The 14,087-nt window shown below is 46.7% G+C and overlaps 1 protein-coding gene across 1 annotated transcript in view; it reads right to left on the bottom strand.

The window, feature by feature from the left end:
* Window positions 1–1,139: 1,139 nt before the first annotated feature.
* Window positions 1,140–14,087, bottom strand: part of COPS3 (COP9 signalosome subunit 3) — a 351,396-nt gene continuing 338,448 nt past the window's right edge. The window contains exon 12 of the mRNA XM_069645733.1: window positions 1,140–1,411. Within this exon, the coding sequence (XP_069501834.1) occupies window positions 1,358–1,411 (54 nt within the window). The 3' untranslated portion in view covers window positions 1,140–1,357. The remainder of the gene's footprint in view (window positions 1,412–14,087) is intronic.

Raw genomic sequence — 14,087 nt, 5'->3', positions numbered from 1 at the left:
GCGCCCTACGGTGCCCCAAATAAGTCAACAGGTAGATTGTTTCAGGAGCCAGTAAACTTTAAAGACCATGATTTTATGTTTGTACTACACATGGAAGACTACAGGAATGCAGGGCTGGGTTTAAGTCAATTTTCTTTCATCTTGCTGGTGACTTGTGTCAGACAGCATGTCAAACTCAAAGCCATCTCAGGACTGCCTTGGAAAGAGGCAAAGATCTGCATGTCAAAAGCAAACTGATGACACCACAAACTAACTCCAGATGATGCCAGACAGAGGAGACATTTCAAACCAGCAGGGAGAGGATTGATCTCGGTGGATCCTCATAAAGTGACAGGGTGGTGAGGTAAAGCCATGCTAGCCTCCTGGGGCCGTCCTGCAGGAATGAAGACAACAGTTCCCTGCTTCCCACACACCTCTCCCCCAATCCTCATCTGGTACAGCAGGAGGGGTGACGACAGTGTGGTCAAAATGTACATTAGATTTCTGCAATGTATGTGTACAGACATTTTCTTGCAGGAAAATATAATTTGCCATCCATCATTAGTCTCATACTTAACATGTACCAGCTCGGAAAGTGTTTTCAGGCACGATTGGCTAATCCCGATGGGGGCCCGGTTAGCATTTTATACCACTGTGGAAGAAGTTAGAGAATTAAATACTTGCCTGGAGAAGTACTTTCTATCCCATAGAAGACAACCTTCCCATCCAGAAATTCAAAATCCAGTATGTTCCTAATACACCAGCTATGTAGAATTACTTTAGGCCTAGTGCTAAAAATGTACAAACACGTTTAAGCGTACTAACATGGCAGAAGCAGCAATAAATGCTCAACAAAATCCACAAATAACTCGGCACTCTGTGTGGCGTGACAATGCAGATATTGTTCGCTTTGCTTTTACAACCTGCTAAAATAAGATTTATAGCATGGCCTGGACTTAAGTACACAGCTTTCCGACCATACTAAATGGCAATATGTATTAATATTAAACACGTCTACTGTTCTAGTGAGTGGAGCTAGTCTATAAGATGTAATAAAATTTGGTTACAGTAACCCTAGCAGGGGTAAAACATTGACTGGTTTAAAATACAGATAAGCCACTCCAAATAAAACGTTATTTGAAACAAATGAGAACTGCAGATAAATCCACCACAGAGTTTATTTTTGAGAATTTCCTTCTGGTTGTTGTAGAATATTTTGGAAGGTACACAGGCATATAGAAGAGTTCATAAATATGTGTTGGTTTGAATTAAATGTCCAGCCAAGAGTCTCCATTCTCCTCAGAGGACTTCTTTGCAGGAGTTCCAGATTCCTAATGATGATCCGAAAATGTCCAGGAGACAAAGCGCAGTGTCATGTTCAAGAATAACTGGATGGTTTGTTTCCCGAGTCGTCATCTTGGGAGCCCATACTCTATTAGAAAGAAAAAGAAAAACTGTTGTAAAAGTAAAGTAATAGGACTTACATTTTTATAATGGGTTTCCAGGGCAGGAAACTAAAGCATAGCCACAAGCTTGTTGAAATTACATGCAACATAAGGGGCATGCATATTCTATGTAGTTAGGTCCAGTTGTTTTGAAGTATTGAATATACCAAACACACTAAAGCCCCCACCCCTGCCCCCATTGAAGCATTCAGTTTTATGACGTTTAACTAGCTGCATGGATGGATGGATGGATGGATGGATGGGGGTCACAATTGCAAATAGGAAGGCTATAATGGGCATCTAGTCAATACATTCCTTCCTAAACAGTTATTTGTTGGAACAAAATACCAAACCCTGGAAATGTTCTGGTGAGAAGAGTAGGAGCAAAACCTAACCTTCCCCATGATAGAGCAAATTACTTTCCTGGGGTAATGTTTTTTCCTGGTAGATGGCTACTTAAGATATTACTCACCAGGCAACTGGAATGAGAAAAGTTTGTACCCCAGCAGGGGGTGGGGGATGTGGGGGGAGGATTTCAGTTCCACCCCTTTTCCCCTGTACTCGGCAGCTCAGTGAACTCTAAGAGTAAAATAATTGTTCTCTTTTTGACACTCCCTTTTCCTCTGAAGTCATTTCAGCGCTCTCTATTAGTGGGGATGGCTGCGGGGAGGGGGAGACATGAGGAACCCATGAACTAAGTATTTTTATAAAACTGTTCATTAAAATTTCAGATTACATTGTATTCGCTCCTGTTTAACTTTTAGACTGTGCTTAGTTCTTGAAGCCAACTGAACGTGCAGCTGTTTTGGCACTTATGCTTTCTGAGCAAAGAACTACAGTTCCCAAGGGAATTGTAGTTCCTGCCAGTATTTATTGCCCAACAGGCACGACAGTGTCAGAGCGACACTGACAAGTCACTATGTGGCGTACGCAGAGAACTCTGCCCAAAGCTATTTGTGGGGCAAGTCTTATCCGCCCCACCCCACTCACTCTGTATCATGAAAATAGTGCACACGTTACACTGCTGCTTTGCAGAGGTATACGTCCTTCCTGGAAGCCTATACATAGGAATTTATACAGAGAAAACACTATTCTAGAAATACACTACTGTCCCTCAGGGACCTACAGCAAGGCACTTCGCGCCTTGAATAAAATTAGGTCCCTTGAGATCTCCAACTTTCAACCCATGGGGATTGCAGATTCCAATATGGTATTGAAATTAACAATGGCCCTAATTAATGGCAGATCTGCCATTAAGAATGCTACTGCCATTAATGAATTTATCTTAACTATGGATCTAGATATTTTTTTATAACCAAGTCTTGGCTTACCTCTACCTGTACAAACTCTTTTCACCTCCTGGTACCGGCCAACTACCAGATCAAGTGGCTCAACAGAGAGTAGGGTAAAGGAGGGGGGAGTTGCTTTACTGTACAAAAATACTTGATCTTCTTATCTTTCACACTATGAATTGGAATTCTACATCCCAGGTACTGGCCTGTACTTGTCTGCTTTCCTTTAATGACTCTTGCAAATTAATTTTTTGCTATAGACCCCCTGGGTAAGCTAGTCTTTTTTTAGACACCCTAGATTTCTATCTCGGGACTGAAGCACTATGTTTCCCAAAGATAGTTATTTTGGGTGATCTAAGCATATGGTGTAACAAGCCAGAGCAAGCTGACTGTAAATATTTGAAAGATATTCTCGAATCTCATGAACTTAGTATTTAATCTCTGCTTCCAACACATAGAAGTGGGCATTGCCTAGATCCCATATTGTTTAGAGGCCTTAATCTAAGTCATTAAGAAAACAGGCCAGTGAGCTGGTCAGATAATTTTATGGTTTCCTTTGCTATGTCCATTAACCACATGTCAAGTAAACAGAAGCTACCCACAACGTCAGAACTGCGTTGGTGGAAAAAGTTTATGGATTTTATCTCAGACAATGAGCTATTGGTTAATATAACAATGGCACAAATGGATATTACTTGTGCAACATTATATACAAAAATGATGTCATAGCTGCAGGCAACTATGATAATACACCCCCACCCCAAAAAATTTGCAACGTGCCTAAGAAAAACAATCAATGGTATAATGAGAAGCTGAAAAATCTTAAAGGACTACACCGGAAGGCTGAGAAGAAATGGCTCAGGTCCGGAACCGAAATCAATCATACTAGGGTCAGGCTCGCATTGAGGGCATACAAGATGGAGATCCTATTAGCTAAAGCTCAATGTCTACAAAAAGAAATTGGCCTTGCAGACAATCAACCTAAAACCCTGTTTAGGGTTATTAGAAATGGTTCTAGACCCATTTGCAAACTAGTCTACCAGAATCTTAAAAGATGGCCTACGATTTTAATACTTTTTTTCAGAATAAATCGACCTGTATCGATGCCCAAATAACAACCCCCTATATTGAGGCAGCTGTGGAGCATTTAGACTCCGACAAGTGACCGTGCCAGAGTTCACCTTCTGCTTGGTCACAGAAGAAAGTATTGAGTCACCGACTGTCCAGCTAAAACCTACTACTCATAATTATGACCCTATTCCAGCCTATTTGGCCAGACATGCTCATGCTCTCAGCAAGCCGATCCAGACTCTGGTGAATGCCTCACTTACCCAAGACTATGTACCTGCTCAATTAAAAAAATCCTACCTGACTCCACTGCTAAAAAAGCCTACTATGGACCAGAACACACCAACTATCGCCCCATTGCGGGCCTTTTATGGCCTGCAAAAATCCTGCAGAAGGTTGTCACCACCCAGTTACAGGTCTTTCTGAAGGAAAATAACATCCGCAACCCTTACCAATCAGGATTCAGAGCAGGCCACGGGACCAAGACTGTTCTACTGGGATGATCTTCTCAAGACTGCTGACAATGGTGATATAAGCATGCTTGACCTGTCGGCAGCCTTCGATAAAGTGGAATTCAGCATACTTAAATCCAGGTTATCATCACTGGCACATATGTTCGATAAGGCTAGTCAGTGGTTTACATCATTTCTGTCCAACCCCTCGCAACAGGTCAAGGAAGGCCCATAACTGTCTGAACTGTTGCTTGTAAACTGCAGAGTTCTGCCGGGTTCATCCCCGTCTCCGATATTGTTTAATATATCCACCCACTGCTTAATATATTTGCCCAATTCGATCTGCGTTACCATTCATATTAGGACAATACACAGATTATGTTCGCCTAAGGCAGCCTTTGGAGGCAGTGGAGCAGATCATTAAAATGTGCCAAAAGAATTCAATGTTGGATGCTGGTCAATAGACTCCAATGAAACCTGTCTAAGACGGAGATTATGGTCCTATGTCCAAAAAAGAAACCGGCCGATGTGCTGGTCTTGGCACCCTGTCCAGCTCTGTTCGGAGTGGCTGCCAAGTATACACAGACAATAAAAAATCTGGGCTATATTTGGCAGTCCAGTATGAGTTGTAAGATACAGGTCCACCACATTATTAAGGCCTGTTATTTTCAGATTAAACTCCTGAAACCCCTACTTCCGCTCATCTCTGAGAAAGACCGTTCAATGGTGGGAGCTCTTACGAACACCAAGTTGGTCTATTGTAATGCTCTGTTGGCTAGCATACGCAAATACCAACTTGAGCGGCTTCAGGTCACACACAACTCAGCGGTACGATTGATTTTCTCACTTCCACGAAAAACACAGATCTCAGAGTTTTGGAAAGGTCGTCATTGGCTCCCTTTGCAGTAGAGAATACAGTTTAAGATTGCATGCCTTGTTTTCCAATCTATCTGACTTCCAAAATCGTAAGTCAGACATCAGCCAACTCGCACACTGCGGTCCACAGTAAAAGGCCAGTTATTAATTATCCCTTCCAGAACCACCAATTGGGGCGACAAACGCTTCTCTTCTGTAGGCCCTCATGCCTGGAACTCCCTTCCTTTACAGTTACGGCAAATTAATTCTAACTTTATTTAGGAACCTATTAAAAACGTATTTGTTCAAGTAATCTCTCCAAATACAATTGGTATAGGTAAATTGCTGTTTAATTGATTATAATTCCATCTGTGCCCTGATGCAGCTTGCTGCCAGGCTCCCCTTGGGATATGCGTGATATAAATATAAAAATCAATATTCACCAGAAAGAATTCCCCATTTTACGGTAAACTCCCACAGCAGTATAAGCTATCAAGCCAGAGGTGGGAGGGGAGCAATGACATCTCTCTAAACAAGGTAACTTTGGAGGACTGCTCTTCTAAATCGGGCCCCCGTGAATTCATAGTGTCCACACCGTAATGTTTGGCAAAAATATGGACAGAGGCCCCGGTAGCAGTTTGGCATATAACCAGGAAAGGGACATCTCTATGAAGAGCTGAGGTGGCTACCATCCCTCTCGTGGAGTGAGCACGCAAGCCCACAGGGACCTCTTACTGAGCAAGTCTAGTATTCGAAAAAAAATGCATAGGATGATCCACCTCGAGATAAATTACTTTGTTACCACCATAAACGTTTTGGGACCTGCATAGAGCACCCACAATTGTCATATTTCCCTATTTCCCTTAGTCTTGAAATGTAAAAACACACGTCTCTCATAGGGACCAAGCGATGCAAACTCACTTCCTCCTTGGAGGGGGGGTTAACGGGTAAATAAATCTTTTGGGCGAGGTGACTACCTTCATTAAGAAAGAAGGCTGAACCCTCCGCGTGACTTCAGTGGTAGAGATGTATGGAAGCTTTACTGCAAGAGCTTTGTGTTCCTATACTCTGTTGTCTGATGTAATCGCCAACAACGTTTTCAGGATCAACAATCTGAATTAACATGAATGCATGCACTTGAAGGGGGAACCATCAATGTCAAAACCAAATTCAGATCCCATGCTGGCACGATGAATTGTCTCAGTGGAAAAAGGTTTACTAAGCCCTGCAGAAATTGCACTGCAGTAGGAATTCGAAAGTAGGAGCCCTGCTCAGGCTTTCTCTTGTACACAGAGATGGTGTCAAGGTATTTTTTTACTGTGCTGGCCTGCAATCAATTTAAGCAAGGGGCAGCAAAAACTGGAAGACTGTATGGAAAACAATGTGGTGCAGGGCCCTCCCCGCACCAGGTGCAATTTTATTTCTCCAACACGGCTGTATATATAGCCTTGGTAACCAGCCTGCGAGCAGAGGGGAGAACGTCTACAACCTCTTCGGACAGGTCCCAAGCCCTCTACCTTATCCTCTCAAGAACCAAGCATGGAGATTCAGAGTGTTGAGGTTGGCATGAAGAACATGCCCTCTTGACTCGGACAGATCATGTTCGGCCAAAGGGTGGAATCAAGAAGGGCAGATGACCATTTCCAGTAGGTCTGCATAACACGTACTCTGCGCCCTGAATCAGCATGTTTTAGAACCTCCGTAGCCTCCGGGGAACCTCCGGCATGACGCGAATCACTGTGAATATGTAGGAGCTCAGAATTCCACTCCACTAGAAACATTTCCACAGTGACTCTTGGGGGAAATTCCCTGGATCAGAACTGACACTTCCGGTTGTAAAACCGGTCTACCTGAAGTGTTCCTCAGAGGTTGAATGTTTCCGCAAGAAGCTCCTGGCACAAATGTCACTCATGGGAGACATGACTGACTGCTCAAAGCATCTGCCAACATGTTCTCTTTATCACAGATGGGCTGCCAACAACAAGATCTGCTTTTCCAACACCATAGCTGCATTGCTTCCAAGAGCATCCAACACACACACACACACACACACACACACACACACACACACACACACACACACACACACACCCCCCCCCCCCCCCCCGCTGCCTCCCCCCACCCATAGTGGTAGTGCATGGATACTGTGTTGTGTGATGAATCTCTTGATGTTGTCACTTCTTGCCCGGAGGGGGACCCTTCCTGTGGGGCCAGGGAGGTGAGGATGCTACCCTATAGTCCCCCCTGGGAGTGGGTGGTACTCGGAGTAAGGATCCCATGAGAGGAGATTCCCTCCACAGGAGAAGGGAAAACTATCAAGGGAGAATGCGGTATATATACCACCATGCTGCCATACATTGCTCACCCAAAAAAAGATGGGGCTCATGCACCCCCACCCTCTATGTCTCCTCTCTCTTCTGTTAGTTACATCATGAATAGTAACTTTGTCTATCAGATAGACAGCACTGTAACGGGGAAGAGTGAGAGCAGGTAGCTGCAGAAACACCGACATGAAGAAGAGCCCTACGGAGAACCGAGACTAACATACTAGTTATCCAGAATTCGAGAGACGGATTACCATAAAAACCGCAGGACTCTCCTCAGATTCTGTCCTGCCCCCGAGGAGCATCGTGCTGGGGAGCGAAGCCAAACAGGGAGAATGCGATGCAGACCCGGATTCCGGGAAGGGAAAGGGTGCCAGAGAAGGCCAAGTGGTGCAAGAGCTGACCTGAAGGCTGGGTAACCCAACATCCAAGTGGTCCAGGTGAGACCCAATGTACGGCGAGAATCCAGTGTGGCGAAGATGCCGAAAACCGAGAGCAGATCACGAGAGCCCAGGGGAAGCCAGAGAGGCTTGCTGGGGCCCGGAACCCTCATGAACCAAATTAGAAGGTATGCAGATGGGGTCTGGGAAGGTACTGGGAAACCCTAGAGGCTGTGGTCGGGAGGAAGTGCAGAACCAGCTTCCCCGTCCCAGTGGGACCAAATAGAGAAGTGAAACATACTGGGTGAGAGAGCACCCCCAAGCAACCAGAAGAGAGATACGGGTCTGTGGCCCGAATGTTGAGAGGTTTGGAGAGTTATATACAAGATAATGCCTGGCAGGAACCTAACTAGAAGAGAAGACGAAGGGGAGAGAGATCTATCCCTTCAAAGATCAGAAGAAGACCAACAGAAAAGAAAACCAGGGGGAAGAAAGCATTATCTTTTGGCAAACAGAGAGAAGACCAGAGGTGGGAAGAGATATCCCTCTGGTAAAAATCCAGATATCATTGTGACAGTCGTGGAACTCTAAAGTGTTTCCTGGGAAGGCTTTGGGAAGGGAGACCTCCCCACCAATTTGTGCAGAACTATATAGAAAGGCCTAGCGACAGCCAGAGGAAGGAGGCTATTCCCCCATCATTTACGAACTGCCTGAAAACCATGCCGAAGGAAGGTGCCACCCTTCAGAGTTAGGGTGAAAGCGGTTAGTTTTCTTTTGAAGTGTAAGGGACGGAAATATGTTTGGGACATAGGACAGTGGACTATTTACTTTTGCTGGACATTCTTATTTATTTATTTTATTTATTATATTTGTTTTTAATGTCCAAGACCCACAGGTATCACTGCGCTAGAATTACATAAGCAGAGTACAATAGGCAGGTACATGGTTACACGGCAGCAGTCACAAGTTATTAACAGCTGGTACAAAGAATCATGCAAATTTGTTAAAGAAAGCTGTTTTGATTTGTTTGCAGAAAGCCAGATAGGAGGGTTCATCTCTGGTAGAGGGGACAAGGTAATTCCACAGTGCAGGCACAATGGCGGCAAAGCTAGATCCTCCTGCGCTTTTTCTAGAGAATCTAGGGGTTGTTAGGGAGGTGGAGGAACGCAGGTTAAATGGAGTGGACTTTTTGGTGATGAGGTGGGGAAGGTAAGGGGGGGAGGGGAACAGTGTTGTGGAGGCATTGATAAGTGATGGACCGGATTTTAAATTCAATGCATGCCCTGATAGGAAGCCAGTGTGTTTTGTGTCTCATTAAAGAGATGTGGTCGGATCGTTTCAGGCCCCACACTGCTCTGAGGCACGTTGCTTTGGGTCAATTGAAGTTTGTTTAGGTTTTTGGTGGAGGTCCCTGTGAGGATGACATTGCAATAGTCTAGTCTGCTGCTGCTGCTGATGATGATGATGATGATGATGGCTCTGGATAGGGTAAGGCAGTTAGGAGTGAGGAACTTCCTGGAGAGGTTAATGAGTTTGGTTGAATATGTCACGGATGATGCAACCGCTTTCACGTTTGTGCATGTTGAGTTCAGCACCTAGGGTCTTGACATGCAGCGAAATCGGGTCTGCTATTGCAATCAATGAGAAAGGAGGCAAAGGCGGTGTCAAGGTGTTTGAGGCAGTGTGGAGAGCCGACAATGAGCAGTTGTTTTTTCATCATTCAGACAGAGATGGGGGTTAGCCATGATGTTGTAGATGCAGTTGATGTTAGCAGAGTCAAGCTTGTGGGAACCTGTGAGTTTCAGGAGGATCTGCGTGTCATTGGCAAAGTTGGTGTAGGATATGTTCAAGATGTCCAGGTGATCAAAGAGAGGCATTAGTGGGGGTGCTGATGGCTTGCGTAAAGTTCATCTCCTGTAGAGTGGTGGAGAGTTCATTGGCCTTCTGGTCTGCGGGCCGTGTAGTCTCAGGTTGAAATCTCCCAGTAGTAGACATTTAGTGCTGGGCTTCAGAAGGAGGGCAATGAGGAGGGGTAGATCAGCGTCCAGGAAATCGGTGCTGTTATGCTGGTGATAGAGGAGCATAATGTTGACTGTGGTTTACGGGTCCAACTCGAACTTGGCAACCAGGATTCCGTGCCCTGGCAGGGGTGGGAGGGAAAGGCTTCTGATGGGGAGGCAGGTTTTGGAGATGATGGCAACTCATCTGCCCCGACTCCCAACTCTATCAGTGCGAAGGATGGAGTAGCCAGGCGGGAGGGCAAGAGTAAGAGTGTGACCAGCTGCCTCATGCAAACAGGTTTTTGTGATGGCAAGTATGTCCAGGTTGGTTTTTAGGAGGAGGTCATGGAGGTCAAGTGCGTGAGCACAGACAGAGGGAGCGTTTGAGGGCGCAAGCCAGGAGTTTGGGCGTATCAGGGGGGCTTAGTGTGCTAGGGAGGAAGAGTTGCTTGGGAGTCAATATGTGGTAAGGATAGCGCAGGAGTCTGGGAGCCATGGTTCGGGACCGGAGGCGCTTAAGTCTAGCAGTGCCTATGCAGGGCTCAGTGATTTGCAAGTTGGGGAGTCTGGTGCAGAGTCTGCATAGGCGATGGATTCCTAGGCAGAGGGCAGTGTGCATTTTTGAGTGTTCTGCTTGTATGGGTGGTGAGTGTGAGGTGGCGTTCCTGGTACAGGAGGTATGTGTAGGCAGTATAGAGGGAGGTGGGGGGAAAGGTTTGGTGGTTCTGTCTGGTGGGTAGAGGTTGCAGGCTTGGAGAGTGGCGGGGGACGAGGCACATGACTGGTTTGTGTCTGAAAGTCACTAGATTTGTGTGATAGATGGGTGTGCCAAATCTTGCAGGCAATACAATTCTTATGAGGTGCCCATTGTTCGGCGGGGAGCATGATTAACAGACGTGATGCACGGTGCGTCCACAGGCGGCAAGCGGGGAGTATTGTAGCAACTCAAGCAGGAAGTAAACATTGTTCGGGGAGCATGATTAACAGACATGATGTGATGTATGGTGCGCCAGCAGGCAGTGGAGGGGGTGCGTAAAAACAGGTCATGTAATACATTCAGCAGAAACATATTCTTTAGGATGAGTATATTTTGCAGCAATAGGGCATGGTGCGCCAGCCGGCTGCAGCCGGGTTCAGAAGGATGTTGATTGAAAGTCCTAGATCCCTGGGTTGCGAGGGGTAGAGGGAATCGGAGGGGGAGGGGTGCACGTCTATGCAGGTTGTTCAGGGCGATGTGGACTCGGTGCATGTTGCCCGCGGCTATGCTTTGATCTATGTGGGGCGGTGGAGGCATGCACGGACCTCGTTGAAGCTGTGGGCCATATGGTGGTCATGCAGTGTGAACTGCGGCGTACGGCCGTTGGTAAGGGTAGGAGGGTGAGTGGGTTGCAGGGAGAGGGGAAGCGCAGAGTGGTACTCTGTAATGTGGGAGTTGGGCGGTATTTGGGAGGTAGCAAATGCTTGGTCGCATGGTGGGACAGAGGAAGGGAGGGAGCAGGGTTCTCAAAAGAAGTAGTGGCGGTTTGGAGGACGGCGGAGGAGAATCCCTGGAGGAGGTCCAACTGGTTGTGTCGGCTTGTGGATCGAGAGGAAAGGAGGTGATGTAGGTGTGCCCCTTACTTGAGAACATAGGAGTTGTCCAAGAGTTTAGCATGCTCGGCGGGCGTCTCATTGTGTGCGCAGCACAGGCATCCAGGGGTGGACAGGAGCCTTTGATTTGGGCCTTCGTCCAGGTCCCGGCTTTGCCTCCCGGCTCAGCCGGGCTCCAGGATTTGCTGAGGGAAATACCCAATCAAGGATTCGGTTATCTTTAGTTTTGTTTGAGGTAGGGAAACCCCTCTTAGCTATAGGGACAGGTAGGGTTTTTTCGGATTTTTTGCTAAATAAATGTGCATGCCAACAAGCATGCCACCTTTGTGTCTCGTGCCTACTTCTGCACCCTTACAATTGTCCACCAAAATCAGAACAGCTTTCCCACTGATGGAAGACAGAAAGTTGTTCATAGCCAGTCTGACTGTCTGCAGCTCCAGGAGATTGATATGTAATTTGGACTCTGCCAGTGGCCAAATCCTGCTCACCCAGAGATCTCAGGTGAGCAACCCAGCCTTTCAGGGAAGTGGTTGATCCTCTCCTCCAGCTATGGTTGCCAAAAAGGTTACCTTGCGCTCAGGTCGTCCACTTGGCACCACCAATGTAGGTCCTGTGCCAACCGGGTAGAGACTTGCAGTTCCCCCATTATACCACTAGTTGCTGAGCGACTACTGCAGCGTTGTCATCCAGAGGCAAGCCTGAGGCACCAGACAAATGCAGGTTGCCATCAGGTCTAGAAGGTGTAGGAAATTGAGTACTGGCACAATCAGAGAGCTCTGAAACAATTCTACCATCTGCAAAAAACGTTATTTATATAGGTCAAGCCGGTATGATAAGTAGTACAGTATTACAACATCAACAATATAGCATGGTCCATATGGTCACAGTCTTACATTGCAGGTATAGTGCCTATGTATTATTGTCTTGGTCTTTCGCGAGGAAAGATCGGAATTCGGACAATGTGTCTTTCGGACAGGAAGTGGCAGGTAGCAAAGCAATGTCACCCTTCACAGTCGTTTACCCATGTTAACCCCCTCATCCAGCTCTGCACAGTGGGGGAAGGGTGGAGCTGCGAGTCTTTACATTTGCATAATGTGCATCTCTTTGCCACCATACAGCCAATGTTCAGGAAGACCCGCAAGCGACGCTCTGGGATTCCGCTCCATTCCCCAAATAGCATGCAATCATGAATAAGTTCAAATCTTTAACAACCAAAGTGGATAATATCCCAAATATATCCCCCCCAGAAGTGCCCTAGCTCAGGGCAGGACCACAGCATGTGAATCTACCCCTCTTATTTATGCTCAGTATACATTTTCCTCAATATCCTTCGGGTATAGTGCAGCATATGTAATATGTTGTACTGAATCAACTGTAGTCTCATGTTTATAGACACGTCCTTTGTAAAAATACATGTGGACCACCATCGCGCTTCAGATACCTCATCTCAACTTCCACCGTCCAACTTCCTCAGGCTTTATCTGTTCTCACAGAGGTATCTGATATGATTCTACGGTATAGTGTGGACAACAATCTGTGACAGCCATAAAAATGAGTTATTAGAGTAACTAGGGCATTCTTCGCGGGCTCCACTGGGTAACATTCCCACCTAGGCTGCACGGCAGCTCGTATTCTGTTATATTGCAGCATCTCAATGGGTGTACCCTTGTGTTCAGCTCGCCATGTGTGTGTTGTCAAGATCTGGCCTCCCGGGAACAGGTCCCCCATCGCCCTATAGCCCTGTTTGGCCCAGTCCGCCCCCAGTGGGAGTCTTATGTCGGGGGAGCCCCAGGAATTTCGACAGTGGCAGCCATTGGTAAAATGGCCTGTCCCTTGTTCGCCTTTTGAAGATGGCTCTCCAGGCGACCAGTGTTGTCTGGACAGGGTCATATTGACAATCATGAATATAGGTGGTATCAATTATCAGGGTTTTCAATGCTACATTCCCCGCCTACACCTTCTCCAACTTAGCGTGTGGCGGAAGCTCGCTTGTACCGTACCAATAGGTGTCAAACTGGGCCTGGGCCGCCAGCCAGTACACTTCCATATGTGGATTTGTGAACCCCCCCCCCCCCAAACCCCCCTTGATCGTAAGGTCTTGCTATGTCCTCCCATTTTTTCCTGACTTCTCCTGAGTGCCACAGGAAGCTAGCCATGTCCCTGTGTAATTCCCTGAAGTAGTTTTTCCCCGGCCAAAGTGGCACATTGACATAATTGTATAGTAATTTGGGCACAAGAACCATTTTTATCAACGCCGGTCGTCCAGCTAGTGACAGCGGCAGTCTGCACCACGCCTCCATTTTCACGCACGCATGGCTGGCCACCGCCATAAAAATTGCCCGTCATCAACTTGTCGCTGTCCCAACGCCCAGGTATTTGAATCGGTCTGGTGACCACTGTAGGGGGAAGGTGCCATGAGGGTGGAGTGTGCTATCAGTCAGGAGGAACACTTTTGACTTCCCATAGTTTACTGTGAATCCCGAATATCGTCCCATGGGGGGACATCCTTAATAATCGGGTCTAGGTTGACTGGAGGGCCCCGTATGTATACAAGCACGTCATCGGCATAGAGCGAGATGATCTCGGGTCACCCCTCTATGCAGATCCCTCGGTTTCCATGGCGTTGTTGTATCATGTCTGACATTGGCTCAATTGCTAGTGCAAAGAGTATGGGTGATAATGGGCAGCCCTGTTGCGTCTCC

This window comes from Ambystoma mexicanum, chromosome 2p, assembly GCF_040938575.1.
Source record: "Ambystoma mexicanum isolate Mex_15411 chromosome 2p, UKY_AmexF1_1, whole genome shotgun sequence".
Lineage (NCBI taxonomy): Eukaryota > Metazoa > Chordata > Amphibia > Caudata > Ambystomatidae > Ambystoma > Ambystoma mexicanum.
This window is presented reverse-complemented; position numbering and strand designations above follow the sequence as displayed.